Here is a 22,062-nt window from a genome sequence, read left to right as displayed (position 1 = left end):
TAGTCATATGACCTCCTCAAAAAGAAATTACCTTGTTTAAATAGTTCAGTCTGTTGTTTGGGAAAAAAACACAGAGCTATTAGGTTTTTAAGCATTTGTTTTGCCTTTGCTGTATTTTATGTATTTTTGAAAACTATTTTATGGAAATACAGTTCTTTGGCTATCAAGATGAAAAAAATAAGTAAAAAAAAAAAACAACTTCAAAAAGTGATTGGAGGATGCTGCATGCCAAAGGATAGCCTCATCCCACCAAGTATATAATATGGTTAAAAATGATAATTATTGTGAACAGGGATAATTTCATTTTGTTTTAAATTTAAGTTTAATTGTAAGTTTTATTTCTGTAGTAGAGATTATAATTTGGCTCATTACATTTGTTTTCTGAATGGTGACACAGTAACAGTTCAGAAGAGTTATATAAATTCAGCCCTCATTAACTAATATAGTATGCAAATTAAAAGATTTTTATAAATGCTCAGTAATTATTTTCTCCCAGAAACAATCTTGAAATTATTCTTAAGTAAATTTTCCATCATTTGAGATTAGTTTTTAGAATGTCTCATCTGAATAAAATTCATTTATTTTTACTAAAGTAATTTTCTTCTAAAGTGATCCTGTTCTTCTTATTGGGATTGGATGCAAATCTCACAGATGTATTTTAGGAGAAAATTAATGAAATTTCCTCTCAGGCAGTACGTAGCAGAAAGAAAACCGAATTGAATAGTAAAAATCCAAAAAGTCCCGTACTTTCTAACTACCTCTGTGACCTTTAGCAAAGTCATTTTAGCTTCTCTGGGCCTTAGAGTCTTTCATCTATAAAACATTGTACCACATTATCTCTGAGATCCCTTCCAGCCCGTAATATATATGAGTAATGATATTTTAGTAAAATTCAAGTGGTATTATTCATTTTTGAAATTACTACAGATAAGCAGGTAGCATTCTGTGATGGTAAAGGTTGAATTTTTTTTGATACAGCTATCAAACACATTCAACTTCTTTAAGTAGGTAATTGATATTTAGTTCACATGCTTACCATCCAGTGTATGTCATTTTCACTAGATGCCAGCAGAATTTATGTTTAGATTTGTATCTTTAACCAGATTATCTAAACACTTTGAAGCTATTGCTTTTGGATAGATGGACCTACTCCCCACACAATTCTCTGTTTCTTTTCTCCTTATTATCTGTTGGCTAAAATCTCTCAGAGGTTCTCTGGTTGTTCACACTTAATACATCCCTATTTACATCTTTGGTTCTCTGAGGCCAGAACATCAGAAAATAAGGAGTAAAACAACTGTATGTGTCTATATTTACTACTCTATATAACCCTTTGTCACCTTCAGTTAAATAGGTTGAAGAGTTATTACTTGTGTTGACAAAAATGCCATTGAATCTTTTCTTCAACAAACATTTGTTGAGGGCCTAGCATGGCAAACACTCTGCTAAGTACTGGGGATATAGAGATTAAAAAACCTCATTTGCTTCCATGAGGTTCATAGTTTAGTGGATGGGAGAAACAGCAGAACATATCATTCTGTAATCAGTGCAGTTATTGATCCAAACATGGGTTTATAGAAACACGGAGAGAGCTACATAACCTAGTCTAGAGAAGTTAGAAGAGGCTACCTAGAGAAAGTAATGCCTGGAGTACATTTTGATTGAGGATGAGGGTGGCAGTTATGACAGTTCGGGAAGGAGAAAGTGCTGTGCACAAAGGCCATAATAGGAAAACTTGGGGGTTTTGTGTGTGTCAAGAATTACAAGCAATATGTAAGGCAAGAAGTGGTAAGAATTGAAACTATCATTCTAGGTTCTTAGGAACAAAAGAAAGAGGTCTTATGTTCCATGTTTGGGAGTTTGGACTTGAATCTGTAAGCAGTGAATGAGACATCATGAGAGAGTTGTAAGGAAACAATTTGTGTTGGGGTTTGGTTGCATCCATGTCATAATTCAATTCCACAAGTTTTAAAAGATGAAATTGCTGTCATTAGAAGGCCACGTAGAAAATAATTTGAATGTTTATGTCTTATGCCTTATTATTTGTACTCTTCTTCTAGACCCACTTTTCTGAGATCTGATTATGACCAGAAATGTGTTTTGTTTCTAATTTTATTTTAGATTATTTCTGACTGACAATTTGGTCACTGTTAACATTTGTTAGGGCCAAATAACTCATTTAAAAATATTTTTCAGTGTACAGACTGTGGTAATTTGGTAAGGCTTCTTGCGTTTAACATTTTGTCTCAGTCTGTGAAGCCTCAAAGTTACAGAGACACATGCCAGTTTGTACTGGATGAGCCCGTGGCTGTCCCTCAGGTAACCTGCTGTGGCTGGGAGGGCTTCAATGACTCCAGCTGCTACTACTGGTAGTGGTGGGGTTCAGTCTTCTTGGGCAGTTGGCATCCAAGAGCAGTAGATTCTTATGCCAGCATGATGAGAATCCCACTTGCAGAATCCAGGGTCTTCTGACCTCATTTCTTTTTTCCCAACTCCTCTCAAAACGTGCAGAGTGCCAGAGAATTGGGGTGCCTCCCCCAGAGCACGACCGCTATGCATCCAGCCAGGCCTGGCCCCATGCATGGCCCACAGGTGAAGAGGTCTCAGGACCATGAGCATTTGGTTGCCCTGAGTCTCCAGTTTCCTGCTCCTTGTGGCATTTATGGCATCTGCCCTTCCCCTTGAGCAGCAAATGTACAACTATGCCAGTGCCTTTCCTAAACTTTCTCAGCCCAGACTTTCACGTGAGGCAACATCTAATTAGTAATGTAATTGTTAATGTCTGTGTATCAAGATAGCTGATTTTTCTCAGATTTTTTAAAATCAAGCTAGATAAAAGATTAAAACGTACCATAAATGATTTTATGTGCTTTCACAAAAATAAATGAGAATTCTTTGCTTTTGTGACTATTATAAAATGTCATTTTTCTAATGGTAACGTTTTAACTTTCAAACTTCACAGTACTCTAAGCAATTTTCATCTTAAATCATTGGCAAAATTGTGTTCTTTTTGAATGCGAAATCTAACACTGGCAGTAGTAGGATGTTGCAATAATGATCTAGAACTATGTCGATATAGCCCCATGTGGCTATTTAAATTAATTAAATAAATAAAATGCATTTTTTCAGTTGAACTGGTCACATTTTAAGTGCCCAGTAGTCACATGTGGCTAGTGGCTATCCTGCCAGACGGTGCATGTATGGAAACATTTCTGTCTTCTCAGAAACTTCTACTGGGCAATGCTGATTTAGAAGGTATCCTCAGTTCTTGGTAGAAATTTTCACAACCTAATGATCAAAAGTTTCTAACTCTGAGCTTTGCGTGCCTGAGAGCAAAATGGCATTCCTTTTCTTCCCCTATCAAACCAGAGGAGCTGTATTCATCACATGTTGAAAGGCTAGTCTTCCAACTATAGAAACTTTACACAACACAGTAGGTGTGTTCAGCAGAGCCAGCTTAAAATTATTCCTTTTTTCCTATTAAATTCCATTATAAAATCACATCTGTGTTCTTATACTAGAAATCATACTTAAGAGAAAAATCTTTTAAGACAATTATAATTTGCAGAAACTATAGTTTTATTTCTAGATGTCTGAATGATATTACTGCAATAGCCTTAGGTGGAATAAGAGAACTTAACTTGTTTTTGATAACTTTTATTGTAGAACTTCCTTAGGAACTTTATCACTAAAGGATTTTTGTTATGGTTATCCCTTGGTATGCAGAAAATATTTATTATGATGATTATACATTGTGATGCATTTTGTTATTGAATGTTAGCTTTTATAATGGCAATATATTGTTTGTGTGCCCAGCAAATCCTCTAAAAAAGGCATGGGTTGATATCTAAAAGACTTAACAACATGCCACCTCTAGTTTATAAGATCATTCCCCCGGATATCTACCTATCCAGGACCATCTCTTATAAAAATAACTGCCTCTAAGTACCAAAAAATTGTGAAATGCTGGTAATATGACATAAATTCCTCATTGTTCCTCACTGAGATAGGTTTGCTTGTCTGTGTTATAAATTTTTTGACTAATCGGGGGGATCGCTTCATAAATTATATAAATGTCTAACCCCACTGTGCTGTACACCTGAAACTAATATAAAATAATATTGAATGTCAACTGTAATTGAAAAATAAATGATAAATAAGAGTACAAAAAAAATCTTTTAATTTCTCCTGAAGTATTAGGATAATTTCGTGTAATGTACACGCATCTTAATTAGTAAATAAAAGTAAACTTATGTACATGAAAAGCTATCAGAACCTTAGGTGTTTAATAAATTAATTGAATGATAAAAAATGTCTTGCTTTGTGAGTGGCGAATTTTTGAAAAGTATTATTACAAAGTGTTTCAAATGCACTCTTTATTTTTATTGTTCCATCTCTCCAGTGAGCTTTTACAACACAGGATTTTTAATAATACACAATGTTGATTTGTGTTGTATCCATTGTTTTTTCTTGAATTACATCATCAGTTTCATAGGATGTTTCATTTGTTGAATTTGAATTGGGGGCTTTGGTTTTCTTATTTGAGTTGCCTGCAAATACACAGAACAAAATGAAATAATTATGTGAAATTATGACATAAAATTTGACTTAAAAAGAAACTTTGTAGTGATACTGAAAACGTGATGTCCTGAAAATACTATGTAGATGATTGGGAATTGAATCATTTCAAATTTGTCTTTAAGCATTTGCTCCTGGAAGTTAAATGGGGGAAATACTCAGTAACAGAAGTATTTTATTTCCATGCTTACCTTTCTTTCTCCATGCTTCCATGGAGGAAACTACACATTTGATAAGAAGGTAATAATTTCTGGGTTGCTTAATAAATGTGTAACTGTCCCTATGCATAAAGTGAACAAAGCTATACTAAAGCCACTCATAATTTGCAACACTCTTAAGGCTTTGCCATCATCCATGTAGATATAATTTTTAAAAAGAACATATTTGTATCACAATCTCATTCACCTCTCTGTAAATATGAGTCCAGAGTACACAAGGTTAGAGAACTTTTTTGATGGTAAGATAATGTTCTTCTAGACATCCAATCACATTTCAACCATATAATTTGATTTTTAAAAGTTAATTTGTTGAAGGCACACCATTTTCTAGCCCTATGCCCAATCACCAAGCAAAGCTGTTTAAAATAAATGTAGTAGGGAAAGCCGGCATGAAAATTTGATAATCTGATAAGTTTTTGACGATTATTTGCAAAGTAGACTCCTTAAAAAATGTATTTGATTCAAATTTAACTACTAAATACTTAAGTAATGGGATATGTTCTATATGAGTGCTCAATACTATTTTCCTCATATAACATTTGAAAAACAAAATGTAGATTTATTTTTCATTTGTTTAGTATTGTTTGTACTCTTCAGTATCAGCAGGTAAAGGTTACAGATGAAGGATATAAAATGTGCATTAGTTCTTATTATCTGGGTAGAATTTGTACCTTACATAAACATTTCTTTAAACATGTAAATTTTGAATATTTTATTAGAATTCCTGGAAGTCCGAAAACTAATGTTTAATTCAAGCCCTTCATGTTTCCTAAGCTTTTCTCATACTCAAATTCTCAATATTTTAATCAGATTTCAAGGTGTTTTTAATCTACCATGTCACATTCTGTTTTCATTGTTTTCTCTTTTGTATGGTAAATAAACTCAAGCAGTTATTTCCCAACTTAGTTTGGGGTTCTCTCTAAGTTATCTCCATTCTGACAGCTCTAGTTTCCATTATGCATTTTTCTGGCAACAACAGAAAGAGTTTCCTAACCTGTCTAATGCCCTCTGAGATTTAAAGGCTCGCAAAGTACATTCCATCCAATATTACAGATTTTTCTTCATCTAGGATGTGTCATCTAGGATGGAGATCCCCATTCTCCATCCCTGACTCATTGTTTCCTTGGCTACTGGATCCTTCTAAACTGTGTAGGTACAAAGATCATTTCTTAGATTGGCCTCTTAAGCAAGGCAGTTCCCCTAACAAAACCAGTTTGCTATACAAACAAGAGATTTGTTAAACACAATACTGACATCATTTGAAGCAAGAGCTTTGATTAGCGAGTTAACACCCATGATGTTCACTTTCTTCTTGCGGCTAATACAAATGCAAAGGTCTTTTTAATGTATATCCCTCTGGTGAGTAAGAGTAATAGGACCTATGGAAAAATAAGTGAAGTGCAATGGGTGGAGCTGTAGTGCTAACAAGAGTCCAGCTAACGGCATCCCTTTGGAAGGATTTTAAAAGAGAAAGGAGGAAAAGCGGCAGGAACCTGAGCTTTTCCAAGTTTTGCTTTCATAAATAAAAGCTAATTTCTTAACTGACAAAGTACAGATAAAACCAGCTGCCTTTTTTCTGTCACTGGGTTACAATATGGATTCGATTTAAAATAAGAAATCTCTCATTCTATTGAGCTCCCAAGGAAGGCCTTTTCTTTACCTGAGTGCAGATTGCAAAGATTCAGCATTACTGTGCTTTCCTGGGTTGACAATAGTTGCTCTTTCTGCTGCTCACTCCCCATTTTCATTCTTCGGGGGTGGTGTGGGGTGGGGGCTGCTGCTCATATGAAAATCTCAACCTTCCTTTAATCCTGTATTTCTCAGACTGGCATTTAAATTAAAGCTTTAGACTTTTCCATTATTTAAATCCAATTCATCATTTAAATCATTCATCAAGTAAAATCTTTCCATCTATCCTCATCACAAATTCGGCCAATATATTTTTTCTGATGAGGTAAATTTTACATTCATTTTCAGAACCATTCCTCAGGGATCCATTTATTCTATAGCTCGTCTATGAACTCTGCTCTTGCCTGCCATTTCAAAATATCAAAAAAAAAAACAAAAAACAAAGAAACAAAACAAAAAACCTACTGAGGACCTCTGTAGGTCTTCATCTCCTGGCTCTCTGGCATAATTGTACTTAAGCTTTTCTGCCATTGTCTGCCTATATCCTGGCTTCTGTGTAACCATTCTGCAGTACTACAGCAGCTTCTAATTACTAATCGGCTGGCTTACATTGTCATTTAATAGGAAATCTACACATCCCATTCATCCCCCCGTTCTTCGTAGTGGAAACAAGCAGTCTTTATACTGTAAAAGGTTTTTGGGTTTTTTTTTTTTGCAAGAGGACATTTTCCCTTCAAATTTAATATGAAACACAGGACTGAATCTGAAGTAAATAGTGAGGTGAACAGAATTATTTCATAGCACCATTATGAAATAAGTAGGTCTATAACCTACAGATGAGGTCACCTTTTCCCTTTTCAATACCCTGCCATCCCCTCAAGGATGCACAGGTCTCTTACGTAAATATAGTTAAAAATTTATTGTGAAAGTTTGAATCTTAGACTTGCCCTTTTGCTTTGCCTGTCTATCAATGACTGAACGTAGTTCTATCCACAAATGTTTTTCCTATCCTATTTTTTCCACAATTGGCATTTTTTTTCTTATTCAGCATTGTTCAATTTTTCCAAACATTGATGACTCACATAACTAACAAAGGGATTTAGCTGTTATTTTAAGTCCTTTAAATGAGTTTTCACCAGAAACTAGCTTCTATTTTTTTTGTTGGTTCCAGCGTCTGCTAGAATTGCCTAACCCAGACGCTAAATGGAGCAGGACCTCTGCTGTGCAATGTGACTTTCTACATTCTAGGGATAAAACAGTCAGGGGAAGGTCCAGGCTCATTATTTTAAGTAGAAAGTTCCCTTCAGGAGATACAAGAGGCCTTTTCTGCCACTGAGCTCAAATTGCCTGGTCTTCTACTAATATCATAATGAATTCTTAAAGCCTTTCTGAAACAAAGAATGGTGTTATGAAATAATTTGGCAGCCTAATTAATGAATATTAAGCAGAAGGAGCTATTAAGCCTACTAAGAAAAATAGCTCCCAAAGTTATCTATAAATCGAGTACAAAATAAAAAATTTGACACTGTGATTCATATGTTTATTTGGAAACCTGACCCTTACAAGAGTAGCCCAGAAACTGAAAAGGAAACATAATGGGAGGGAGAAAAAGCCTTGCCTAATCAGATATTAAAAACTATATAGCTACAATAATTTTAAAAGTAAATAAGGTAAAGGGCTTAAGAACTACAAATTGATAGTTACAAAATAGTCATGGGGATGTAAAGTCCAGCATAGGGAATATAGTCAATAATATGGTAATAACTATGTATAGTACCAGGTGGGTACTAGACTAGTCTGGGGAATCACTTCTTAAATTATGCAAATGTCTAACCACTATGCTGTACACCTGAAATTAATACAAAATAATATTGTATGTTAACTGTAATTGAAAAATTTTAAAAGGGGGGAAAAGGTGAAGGGGAATAAGAGGTTCAAATTTGAGATGTAACATGCAGCATGGGGAGTATAGTTAATAATATTCTAATAGCATAGTGTGATGTCAGATGGTTGCTGGACTTAATCATGGTGACCACTTCTTTAGGGATATAAATGTTGAACAACTCTGGTGTACACCTGATATAATGTAGGTTAGCTATATATTTTTTTGAATAAAAATATTAAAAAATAGAGAAAATTATAAAGCAAACATGGTAGAATATTAATATTTGCGGATTCCAAGTGAAGAGTATTCAGTAATTCTTTGCACTAGTTTTGCAACTTTTCTGTAAATCTGAAACTTTCAGAATAAAAAGTTTTAGAAAGTATATTACTAGCTTACTAAACTGTTAAATTTAACAGAACAGAAAATCTAAAAACAGACTCTAGTATATATAAGAATTTAGTTTATGACAAAGGTGACATTTTAAATTGGCAAGAGAAAGATGGATTATCCAATAAATATTTGGACAATAGTCTCAGTTTTTGCAAAATAAAAATAAAGGCAGATCCATGTTTCACATTTTCCACCAAAATTAAAATTCCAGGATTATGGAAGATTTAAATGTTAAAAATAAATGAATAAATGTATTAGAAGATAATATAGATGAATGTATTTATATCTTATACTGAAGTGAGAACTTTCGAAGTATAAAACTAAAGGAAGAAATCACAGAAGGAGAAACTGAAATTGAAAAAATTGTCACTTACAAAATTAAAAAGGAAATAACTATGAAAAACACATTTGCAATATATGTGAAAAAGAGTTTAGTTGCTGTATGGAAAGTTCCTACAAAGCAATAAAAAATGAGCACTCCCATAGAAAAGTGTGTATAAGATATGAGTAACAATATTCCCCAAAAGAAATGACAAACTTTAAAATGTCCACTTTCACTCCTAATTAGACAAGATAAAATACTGCATTGTTTCTCTCAATGAACTTAGTAAAACTCTATACCTTTTGAAGTAATAATACCCATGAAATAGTATGTTTCTGGACTACGGTTAGCAACTTGTACCCAAAGCCTTTAATATGTACCCATCCTTTGGTCAACAGTTCCACTGCCACATATTCATGCGAAGAAAATCCTTAAATGTTCAATGTATGTGTGTAATAGAAAAAAAAAGGAAGCTAGATCAAAGTCAATGATTTAATAAGATATAGTATACTCAGACTTTGGTTTCGAAACACCATTCACAACTAAAATGAAGCAGGCTTCTTAGAGAAATGGCAGATTCCGGGGCTGGAACAGGGAAGGTACAGGATGCCCTGGACCATCTGTGCCTGCAAAAAAGTGCTCAAATAATGATGGACACATTTTAAAAGGACACAGGAGCTGATTTAAAGGGCTCCCACAGGCTAATCTGAGATAATTCAAGGATCAAAATAAGTAATGATACTAGTAGAATATTTTAGAATAAAGAATCCAAGTCCGTATTGATATTAATAAATGAATGAATAGGTAAATAAATAGGGCAGGAGGGAAAGCTCTTCCCATAGATGAATAATAACTAATAAAGACTGAAGAAATGATGAGGTTAGAAAATCATCATTTTATAAGTATCGTAATAATAATTCTGAAGCTTTTTTGAAATTTGAATGAAAAAAAAAATCCGGTAACCATTAATGGGTGAGTACAAGTACAGGATATTTTCATAGTTTCAACGTACCTCCCCACATATTGCTTAGTAGGTACAAAAGGAAAAATAGTCACTTTACAATGGATTAATCCAGCAAATAAAATCTTCAGAGAATCCAAGTTAATATCACTAATAATGGGACAAACCAATATTATGAGCTTCCTGATATGTTGCCCTGAGAATATATTCTGTGATGTTCCTATCAAAATCTATAATCTCTTTCCAATCATGAGAAAATATCAGACAAAATTCAACTGAAGGATACTGTATAAAATAACTGGCTTTTACTTTTCAAAAAAGCCAAGATCATGAAAGACAAAGAAAGGCTGAGGCTTGAAGGACAGTTAAGAAATACGAGAACTAATTACAAGATGTAATTCTGGACTAGCTCCTAGATAAGAAAAAGAAAAGCTATTAAAGATATTGGCAAAATTTGAATATGAACTGCAGATTAGATAATGTTACTGTATCAATGTTCCATTTCCTGACTTTGATAATTACACTGTAATTATGTAAGAAAAAAAAAATCCTCGTTCCTAGGAACTATGTACTGAAATATTTATGGTTAAAGGCATGATATCTGCAAATTATTTTCAAATGGTTTAGAAAATATGCTTAGAGAGAAAGTCAATGATGAAGAAAATGAGACAAAATATTAACTATTAGTAAGTCTGAGAAAAGGAATTCAGCCTTCTCTATGCTTTTCTTGCAACTGTTCTGGAAGTGCAAAGTATCAAAATAAAAGAATAAAAACTCATAGCATTCCATCAAGATAATAATAAAATGGAACAACTAAAAATGATGGCAAAGGTATTTCTTTATTGGCAAACAAAGATATCAATATTGTTCTCTGGAAAAAAAAGGCATATTATAAAAATAATTCCCCCCCCCATTTTGATATATATATATACACACACACACACACCCATAGATGCATAGAAAAAAAAAAATCCATGGCTATTCGCTATGATGTTAATATCTATTATAATACCTATTATCTCTGTGTGATGGGGTCATGGATGCCGTTATTTGTTTTTTTCTCTATATTCTCTCATTTTCCTACAATGAAAGTGAACTGAAAGAAAGTTTTTGTTTTTGTTTTTAATGGGGATGTCCTTTAAGAAGAAGAAATATAGCAGACCATTCTGAGCCATTTCAAGTCCTGGTTTGCTGACAGGCAGAATAAACAATATGATCTTCAACTTGCTTTTTTTCTCAGTATTCCATATATAATTTATGTTTTTCTCCTAGACAACTGTGTCTTACTACTGATTTGCTTACGCTTTTTCATTTATATCACCTGCCTTTACAAAAGAAACTACTAACTACAGGCTTGGAGTTGTCTATTATTCCCATTCAACTGTACTATTTATCTGCACAGGCAGCTCTGCTAAAATCTGCATCTCTAAATGTCACCGAAAAACTCTGCTGCTAAGAACCCCTCTCTCCTTGATTCTATACCCCTCTCCACAACTGCAGGGTGTCAGTGGATACTTCAAACCACAGGATGAATATGCTTTACTTCCTGGAGCATCTATTTTACTCAAATATTGGAAGGAGAAGTCACATAAGTCATTATTGAAAATTCCCATACATTAAAAAAATAAAGTAGGTGACTTCAAGTAATTTAAAGCTCACAAGACTTAAGGTAGGCCTTTTCTCTCAAGGCCTTGGAATTCTGGAGGCACGAGTTCCTTTCTTCTCTACCTTTAAGGATTCTCCAGTGGAAATGTTTGAAGCAGCAGGGATCTAAGACATTCACCTCTTTCATTGCTTCTCTATTAGCCAGTCATTCTTCTACATCTTATGCAATGAGCCCTCATCTTCAGAAAGACGCCCTTCACACAGCCATCTTCTGCCCAGAACTTTCCGTCCTATATAGTACAATTTATAAGCTGTGGTGTTCTTCTAAACATCGGCATTTGAAACTTGCATAATTCAAGACACAAAAGTTAAAGGGGAAGAAAATGATTATGGCACACAATTTAAAGGCCAATTGATTGCTTAGCAAGAGGACCTCTCCACAAAGTGAGCCCTGGAGGAGCCCACTTCAACTCCACAGTCACTACCAGAGATCTGCTTCTTTCACGATCAATTCAGAATGTATAAAGCCTTAAACGATATACATTAAAAAAGAATGAAACCCAATAGAATAACGACACATGACTGAAAACTCTTGGCAAAATGGTTTAAGATTAGACTATTTTAAACTTATTGTCATGTCTAGCAACGAAGTCCAGTGTCCTAAGTCAGTTTTTGTATGTGCACAAAAACCCATTTATTTCCCTTGAGGTCATTCCAATTGCCTGTAATGAATGCAGTCTCAATTATAAAAACTAATTGAAAATAATGGGAGATTGACTCTGAAGAACAGCAAGTTTTGAAAGAAAGGAGTGGTAACTGGTAAAACCAATTTTCCTCTGATACATGTTTACTTGATTATTATGCAAACATTTTAGCATGTTCTTGATCTTTAAGGCATTCCTTAAATGGAGTAGACCTGTTTTCTCAATAGTTAGAACACTGGCATCTATTCCTAGATGGGAGACTCATTGTAGTAGAGCATGCATATTTAACAATGGTACAGCGATGGTTTTTATCACTTCAAAGGGGCGCTTTCAAATATAAACCATTTTCTCTCACTATTCCAGTGACATTTGGTTTACCTATTTTGTTTTGGGCTCTCCGCTATGTCTGATTTGGTTAAAATCAACCCAAGGCCCCAAAATCACCTCATTTGAAAGCAGCAGGAAGGCAGTGATCATATAAAATCCTGCTTTGCCAATGCAAGCCCTCAGGAAAGGTGTATTGAATTCATTTGCTGACTTATAAACAATGTTTTTGAGAGGGGCAGAGTGGGGACATTTCATTGCAAGAAAGCAGCCTCATCTAACTACTTAGGAAGTGCATTAATGGATCTCCTTAGCTAAACAGCAATAAGACTAAAGACTTGAATTAACAAGCCAACTAATTCTATTGCTGGATTCTCAGAACCAACATGAAATAATATTTGGAGCAGTCCCTGAGATAAACCGGGAAATAACCAATTTTTATTTAGCACAGTGCATTGTATAGAGGAGGCACTAGATGAATGTTTGATGACTCTCATGGTGACAAGAAACAATCCTTTGATCACCTACAATACAGGTGCAGTGCTATCCCTCCCATTCGATTCATTCAGCAAACATTCAGTTAGGTGTTCTAAAGCACTAGCAATACAATAATGAGCAAACAAGAACAAAAATTGCTGCTTTCCTGTTCCTTTCTAGTTGGAGTGGAGACAAAATTAGAGAGTAGGTAAGTTATACCGGGGGTGCCAAGAAAAATGTATACACATGACTTGTAATCATCTTTTGTTATTGGTATATACTGAGTATTACAATTCTAATACAATGTTTTTCCTTTCTTAAAATGTGTATACATTTTTGGACAACCTCTATATATAGTATATGAGTGGTAAAATGCTTAGGAGAAAAATAAAGCAGGAAGGCAGTGTGAAAGGTTGAAGGGGAGTTAAAAATGCAGGTAGAGTGACCAAAGAAGAACTGCCTGGGAGGGTGACTTTTAGTCAAGATTCAAAGAAAGTGAAAGTGCAAGCCGTGCAGGTATCTAAAAGAAAAGCAGTCTAGACGATGGTAACGGCATGTACAAAGGCCCTGAGGCAGGAATTTCCAGGCCAGTGTGGCTGGACATATGGGGATGAGAGAAATAAGGGTGGAGAGGGCACAGAAGCCTTGGTGGATCACAGTTACGATGCCATATCTACTGAGAGAGATCGGATGTGATTAGGGTTTTGAGCAGAGGAGTGACATGACCTGACTTTGGTTTTAACAGGCTCACTCTGGCTGTTCTGTGGAAAACAGACAGCAGGGGAGCAAGGACAGAGTAGGAAGAGGACCTCTTATTTTTTTAAAGACACAGTAGAGTTTGCAGTTTTAACAAGTTCCCTAGGTGATTCTTATGCACAGTAAAATTTAAGAACTGCTACCTTAAATTATCTAAGCAATTGAGACAAAAATTGATTTTACAATCTGGTTATTTCATGATCACTAATCCACTGCTTCATTTTGCCTGTGGAGAAATTGGGTCTAAGCCATTGGACTAAATTGGGCTAACAACCTGTCATTTCGGCCCTTCAATCTCCGAACTTCAGAAGGAGAGCTCCAAAGGGATCTTGGCCTCTGGCTCTGTGACACAGGATACCCTCTGAGAGAGATCTCTCCTGTACAGAGACGACCCCAGCTAATGCCGTCATACTGTAGCGATGTATTTGATAAGGTCGCAGAGCATGTGTTCCATAGATACAAGTTTCAGGATTTGATTGAAATAGAGCATATGGGCAGATAATTTTCTAAATTTTAAAAAATAACCGTTTTCATTTACTTTTTTCCCCTCCCTTTCTTCCCCCCAACTTCGAGTCAAGCTGTTGTTCTTAGTCTAATTGTGGTTCATTTACTTTTTAAATGGAAGTTAGTGAGCATTTGTGTCTTATTCTAAATATATATATTCTACATATATTGTATATATTCTAAGATACAGAGGGTGCCAAAAATATATATACACATTTTAAGAAAGGAAAAACTGTATTAAAATTTTAATACTCAATATATACCGATAACAAAGAATACAAGTCATGCATATACATTTTTTTTGGGCACCCCTGGTATATATTCTATATATATTCTAAATCATGATTACTGCTTTTTAAATACAATAGAAATTTAAATTCACAAAATTTTAACAATTCTTTCTGAGTTTCTTAATGCTAGCAATTAGCATTTGTGTAGCACTTTATACTTACATAACAATGAGACCCAATTTCATGCATAAAAATTTCTTTCTACTTTGTAGTCACACTACACACACCACTATAACTTAACTAGTTCCTAATCTATTTAAGAATAGAGATGGTCTTTATTTTTCTATTTCTTTTATATGCCTCCGAATTATTTTATAAGCCTACTCCAAATTCTGTACACCATACGTGCAGGTAAATGCTTAACAGACCACTAACTAACCCATCTAGAATAATGCAATGCTGAGAATTAATGATCAGATATTTTGTTCCTCTATTTATTGGACTTTTTTGGCTCCATCAAAAACAAAATTTAAAAATTCCAAGAGTATAACACCTCTATAACTGAGAGAGATATAAATATATTAAAGTGGATTTATTGGATCAATGTATTATTTTTCACAAGAACATTTACACTCTGCCGCTATATTTCTTTGGGCACAATTTTCTCTAAGGCCAATTTAATGTAAATTTTTATAAAGGTACATAATGAATTGAATTTTTAAAAAGCATTCATTGACACCATGATCTCTTACCCAGGTACAGGTTATTCTTTTGAACAGACAGGTAATTAGCCACAAGTAATGGATTCTGATTACCTTCTTGAGTGGAAGAAGCCTCTAGGTGTTGAAGTTTAAGGCCATTGTCTAATCTTTGAGGCTTTGTGTACAGAAATAAATAGCAAAGGACACAGACGCTGATGACAAAGGCAAGTAAAACAAGGGCAGCAATCCCCAATCCAGTCAGGGCACCAATGCTGAAGAAAAGAGAGAAAAATTGGGACTGTCACACAGACTGGTTTACATAGGAACTAAAAAGGTTTAAATATTGTTAATTCTTGCTTCAGTCATTGATAACCAAATTATATTTTAGTATAAACAGTATATGAATGAAATCTACAGCTCACCCCTTTGTATCATCAAATTCTTATTATATTTTCTCTAAACATGTATACGCGTATGTTAATATTACTATAGAATATCATGTGAATTCATATAACAGGGAAAAGTTCACATAATTCTCTAGGGATAGTTCAAAACATCTCAATCAAATATACCTCTGTTATTAATATATTGTAGGAGGTAAGATCAGGACCATCAACAAAAGATTAATAGAAAAATAGTTACTTCTGCAAAAGTAGTGAAGCAAATGTTTACCAGAAATGTGGAACTTTTCATTTGGAGACATGTATGGGAGATATTGTCTACTAATACACAAAACCACAACGATTACAAAAGAGGAGAAGTTTAATTAAAGGAAAGCAATAGTTACGAAATTCATATAAAGTTCCTTCAGTCTGAATTTTTGCTTTCCAAAAGAGCATAACACCAATGACTTCTAGCAATAAGGAAGAAACCCTTATACTTTTCTCTAAAAGTAAAGTGTATATCTGATATTATTTTCTCTGCACTGAATTTGTTATAATGCCTTCTGATACAGTTATAAGGCTAATCATTTGAGAAATAACATAGTATACATAAACCTGTGAACTTAATACTTTTACATGGGAAATGGAGCTTGACAAAAAGAGAATTATCTTCAAAGACTAACATGCAAATGTACTTTACTTTCATGAACCGTATGTATGTGTGGGTATGTATATGTATATAAAATTAGATTTAAAGCTGCTCAAGACCAGATGCTTCTGTTGAATTTCCCAGTGTTGTGCACACTTATTAGAAATGTTTAATAGAGTACTTAGCTTGTAGTAAATGTTCCATAAATTGCAGTAAATAATAATTTTCCGGTGATTGATCCACTTATAGCAATTGAAAAGTCATCCTCATGTAAAAGTAATGGTCTTTTCCTTCATTATCTTCCTGGCTTGACTGTAGGTTTCTGCTATTTCCCAGAGATTAGGGTCCTGACTAGTTTGACATGTACCAAAAAGGAGGGAAGAGAGAACTTGAGTAGGGATGCTAGCTGTGTCACTGCTTTGGGAGCAAGGAGAACAGAGTTGAAATTGAGGGGCAAAGCTCATCCAACTTATTCCTGTTTTAAGGAGCTACATAACCCTTGCAATTTAGAGATTGCCTCCTTTGCCACAGATGTGGAATCAGACTTCCAGATATTCTTGGGCTTGGTTTATTAATGTCAGCCCAGTTCCCCTATACCTGCACACAAGGGAAGACTGGGTAATTTTGTGACTAGAGTCAGTATATAGTTAGATATTTAAAATGGAGTTTGCCCTCACATGGTCACTCTCTTTCAAGGGGTAGACTCCTGGCTCTGGCAAGTCCTCTTTCATGCTTGTTGGCACCAAAGTTGGCTTTTGTAGATCATACGTGTCAGGGAGGGTTAGGACTCTACACAGACACATGGGAACATAATCCACTTAATTAACATTATCTGCTGCACAAGGAATCTACGAAGCCACACATCTGGAAAGATTCCTAACATGAGACCTAGTTATTAAAAAAATCTTCAAAGTAAGAGTAATTTAGTCAATTTAAAAATAAAATTGTCAGGTTAATTAAATTCAATATATATATATATATATATATATATATAGTGGGCTTTTAATGTACACAATTTAAAAACCAGTCCAAATAGTTTGAAGGAAAAACAAAAACAAAGCATGCTATTTTCTGCTTTCTGTTATGAAAGGAGATTGTTCATAATCTTGACAGACTGTTACAATGTCACAGTTCCGCTTTATAGAAATGTTGCTTTATGCATGCGAACCTCTAGATAAAGATAGAGCTCTAGGAATCTCCTAAAATATTCATTTCAACAAACACTTACTGAATTCATGTGTCACCCTGAGCAACAGTCATTACTTTCCTAGGTCCTGAAAGGCTACCAAAGGAAAGCCTAAGAGGTTAGGAACCTGTAAGAGGAGAAAAGATGGAAGTGGGCCAGACAGAAAGGGCCAATTATTCTTTCCTCACAGCACCGTATGGCAGTTTGCTTTCCAATCCTTGACAGAAGGTCTGAAGCTTTAGTCACATTAACGCACCAGTCATCCTACTCAGCAACTTCACTTACCTGGCAGTATCTACACCTGTCCCTTTCTCCAGCAGCTGCAGACTCTCAAAACAAATGCTAGTGACTTCTGGAATATTTTTCCGAGTTGGACTATTTTAAATTAGGGGTGGAGAGCAAAGAATAGGAGAGAAATGAAGCTCTAAATTTTCACCTTCCCAGTGTGTTCTCAGAGCTCAAACTAACAAAACCCCCAGGTTTAGCATTGCCAACTGATGCGATCAGTTGAAATGATTTTTGTATTTCCCGGGGGAACTGCGGTGCACTGTCCATTTCGTCAGTGCTGAAGGGAGACCCCAGCAAGCTGTTCATTCCTTTGTGCCCTCATAAATCTTAGGAAGAATTAATAGCCTTTGCTGCTTGTCACTTTGCAATGAGTCAGGAATCTGAGAATCCCAGGCACTTCTCCAATCGAGTTTGATTTAGGAGTTGCCAGCCTCTTTTGGAGGTGCTGCCACCATTATTAACACTTCCAAAGACTAAGTGCTGGGTTATGGTATTATTTTCCAAAAGGACAAATAATATGCCAGTGTCATATGGACTGCTTCCCCAAATAATAAGGATAAGTTATTATTATTATTATTATTATTATTATTATTATATTTTGAGATTTTGCCCCACTCTGACACAATACAACTTCGTTAGTTGAACTCATTGGTAAGTCGGCACTCCTTCTGAGATTTTTTTTGAAGCTTACAAATATGTAAAAAAAAATTATTTGACTGCTTCAGGAAATAACATACGAAGTTCTTTGCTGTAGACTTGGCATGTGTGCCAAATTCTGGATAATCTTAGGAGATTGGGAGAAATAATATTCGTCTGCTCAGCAGTCTCTCCTCTCCCTCTCCTCCCGCCCTCCTCCCTCCCTCCCTCCTTTTCATTCTCTCTCTCTCTCAACTAAACGTAAGCTAACTGATTTGTAAGCATCAATTTAAGGTGGGGTTGGAGTCCTTTCCTATAATCCTGACACAACATTTGTTCTCCAGGAAAAATGAAAGAATCAGGTTCAAAGTGTGCAATCCTTTGGAATGGAAGGGGAGAAAGCACTTCATAATGGAAAATGTCTGCTTAAATGTCTAGTTGGAATGAGTACAATTTCCGTAGGAAAAAAGAGGTGAGAAAGACCCCACCTCAGAAAGTCTCATCACTTTTCAGCAATGGCCAAGGCTTTGAGAAAGGGGGTATCCTGGAAACGTTCTACAGAATGTGTTATCGTAACACCTAAAGCTCTACTTCTCTGTGGGTCTCCAATTCGGTTCGGGATCAGGGGCAGAGCGAATGAAAAGGGCAAATTATAAAATCCAGTCACTTGAGAGCGCGCGCACGCGCGCGCACACACACACACACACACACACACACACACAACTTTTTGGTAGTTTAGAGAATACAGCCAATTCCTTCTTACCCTCCAAAGAGACTTAAAATACTCGGACCCTTGTTTTTTGTGCCTTAAAATGGGTCCCCTAGGAGCCCCCTTTCTGTTCAAATGCAGCAAATGCCCGAACATATAAAGAGAATTAAAACCTCCTCCTTAGTTTATGTGACTGGCCTCTGCCGGCAGAGCCGCCTCCTTGGGACTGGTCCCCGGCGAGAGTGAAGACCGGTCCGCTCCGGGGAGGCGGCGGGGACCTGAGCCGGGCCAGCCGGGGCAGGCGCCCTCCTGTCGCGCGCGCCTCGCCTGGGGTCCCCGGCGGAGTCACACTTCGAGCAGCCACAGACAGACCCTCGCCGGACGAGTCCCGGCTCCCGGGGCATCTCCGAGCCGCGTGAGGTTTCTCTGCAGAGACCTCACCCGCCCTCGGAGGCGCCGTGTCCTTCCGGAGGGACGCGACCTGAGCAGGTCCCGGGGTGGCACTGCTGGTCGCCTCCCCAGACCCCGGCGCGCTCTCCGCCTGCCCGGCCCACCTGAGGCTCCACATGTAGCTGTGCTTGTAGGGGAAGTAGCTGCCCGGCTCGCCGCAGCAGTACTTGAGGTCCGCGAAGCCGCAGCAGTAGAGGAGAGAGGCCGCCTCGCCGCGCCGGGGGCACTGGAAGGGCTCCACGAAGCTGTGGTTGAGGCTGTAGTAGCCAGAGCACGCCCGGCTGGCCTCGCCCATCGCGGGCGACTGCGGGCAGGGCCACGCGAGGCCCCGGCTCTGTCCTCGGGCCGCACACGTCCCGCACGCCCGATGCCGCCCACCCCCCCAGCCGGGCGCCCCGCTTGCGATGTGGGGTCTGCTGCGCCGGCGTTCAGCCCTCGCGCGCCTCCTCGGCTCTCTCTCCTCCCCTCGTCCACATGCTGTCTGGTCGCCTTACTCACGCATCTATCTCCCTCTCGCTACCGACTGGTCGGTCCTTTTATCTGCGGGTTTTCGACCCTGTCCCTCTCCTCCCTCTCCCTTCGTCTGCTGTATTCGCGCCCTCCCGACACCTCTCCACTTTCCCTCACTTCATCAACAGCCTGCGGACCGTAGATGTCCCCACTCCATGACAGAAAGAGATTTCGCCTGAGGGAAAAGTGGAGATGTAGGACATGTTCGCCGCGTGGACAGGTGCAGCTGAAGTTGCTGTTTTGTCTGCCCCAGCACAGGGCAGGTGGTTTCCAGGGGAGCAGAGCACGGCTGGGGGGCCTTTCCCCGCCACCCACCCAAGGAGTGAGGTAGTAGGCAGAACAAAAGGGACTGAACTACCAACAACGGGGTATTGAGAAGTACCCCTTTTTTTCTGAGAAGTACACATGAAACATTAAAATCTGCCAATGTGAAAATCAAAGACAAAAACCAAAATTCCCTCCAAAAACTAGTCATGCACTCCGTGTTCAGTTAAACAATCTGGAAGGGGGAGGAAGGGCCAAAGATTAGGTTAAGAAAGCGAGAACTTCTTCAGAGGCAAGCAGAAAGAGGAGGCAAAGAAAATAGGGAGAAAGACACCATCCATTTTAAAGTGTTGCAGAAAATTCTACTCCCTTTTCTGCTTGGTTTTCTCATTTCGTGATTCGTTTGTTCACAAAGTCTTTTTAAATAACAATAGTAATGGAGGCTCGTTGTAATTAAGTCAACCAACACTTTGGTGTGGAAAGGAGAAAATAATGATAGCCGAATGATGGGAGAGAAGGCAACTCGAACACTCACAGCATGTCTGAGACAGATTGAGCATTGTTCCTTCCTCTTTTTTTTCTGCTTCCTTCCCTTGAAGGCCAGAGGGTTGATTGGAAGCCAGCATCATGAATTTTACCTTGTTGGTCGCTGGGTGTTTCTGTGTTCCCATAAATATTCTTGAGCTTTGTTCTGGGATGCAATTGAGGTACTCGGAAACAGTTGGATTCTTTCAGGTTTGCTTTTAAGCTCTGTTAGGATCAGGATCCAAAACTTGACCCGAGGACTAAGTTTCTCCCCACAACTGAGGTGCTACCTCCTGCGCATTCTACCAGATACCTTGTGGATTGTGAGGCTCACCATTTTGACTGCTAGAAACCCACTATTCCAGGCCCTAGGAGAGATTCAAGGAGTGTTCCCTCTGCTCCTTTTAAGTGGCTCTTTTCCTAGCTTCCAGTGGTTTCCATACAGAAATATAGTGATCAGTACTCAACTGCAGACTCAAGGACATCCTCTAGTGATCCAGATCGCTCTTCTCTCCAGTTCTCTTCTCTCTGGTACTCTGTCCTGCTACCTTTAGCCACGGTGGCTTTCCAGGGCTCCAAGCTCTCTCTTCTCAACTCGGGGAGACCACTGGTCTCCACTTGGGTTCCCCCACACTGTGCTGCAGCCTGGAAACTCCAGGCAGCAAGATGGGGCAATCTTAAGGCTCACCTCATCTCTTTCCTCTCTCAGGATCACTGTCCTGCACCTCCTGATATCCACGCTCAAAACCCATTGTTTCTATATTTTGTGTATTTACTTGTTTCTGGCTAGAGGATAAATCTAGTCCCTGTTAAACCATTTTAGCTGGACTTGGCCAGGGGATTGGACCTGATCCAAGCTAGGCCATTAATGTTATGTCTCCTGGAATTGGGATTCCGCCATGTGGACATGAAGCCACAAGAAGAAAGTGTATAAGAAAGAGAAAACTGAAACAAACTAAGAGGAGCATAAAAGAGGGGTAGCAGGAAGGTTGATGGTTTTGCAGTTCTTGTTTAAGTCCTCTCCTAAGACCGAGGCATTCCTACCACTGTGTTTTTTTGAGACATCCATGCCTTCGAGTAAAATCCCTTCTGGCTAAAGTGCATTCAAATTGGGTTCTATTTGCAACCAAAGGGTTCTGGCTCACAAAGCCCATCTTCAGGTCAAGGTGAGGGGAGGA

At 37.5% G+C, this 22,062-nt stretch overlaps 1 protein-coding gene across 1 annotated transcript; it reads right to left on the bottom strand.

The window, feature by feature from the left end:
- Positions 1 to 82: 82 nt before the first annotated feature.
- On the bottom strand, positions 83 to 20,065 carry SHISAL2B (shisa like 2B). The gene is made up of 3 exons (XM_033110499.1): positions 19,690 to 20,065; positions 15,399 to 15,556; positions 83 to 4,550 (listed from the first exon to the last, which is right to left on the bottom strand). Exons 1-3 carry the CDS (start codon positions 19,878 to 19,880, stop codon positions 4,426 to 4,428), a joined length of 474 nt encoding a protein of 157 aa, XP_032966390.1. The 5' UTR covers positions 19,881 to 20,065; the 3' UTR covers positions 83 to 4,425.
- Positions 20,066 to 22,062: the final 1,997 nt, after the last annotated feature.

This window comes from Rhinolophus ferrumequinum, chromosome 7 (genome assembly GCF_004115265.2).
Source record: "Rhinolophus ferrumequinum isolate MPI-CBG mRhiFer1 chromosome 7, mRhiFer1_v1.p, whole genome shotgun sequence".
NCBI lineage: Eukaryota > Metazoa > Chordata > Mammalia > Chiroptera > Rhinolophidae > Rhinolophus > Rhinolophus ferrumequinum.
Note: the sequence above shows the minus strand (reverse complement) of the source record. Positions and strands in the feature narration are given on the sequence as shown.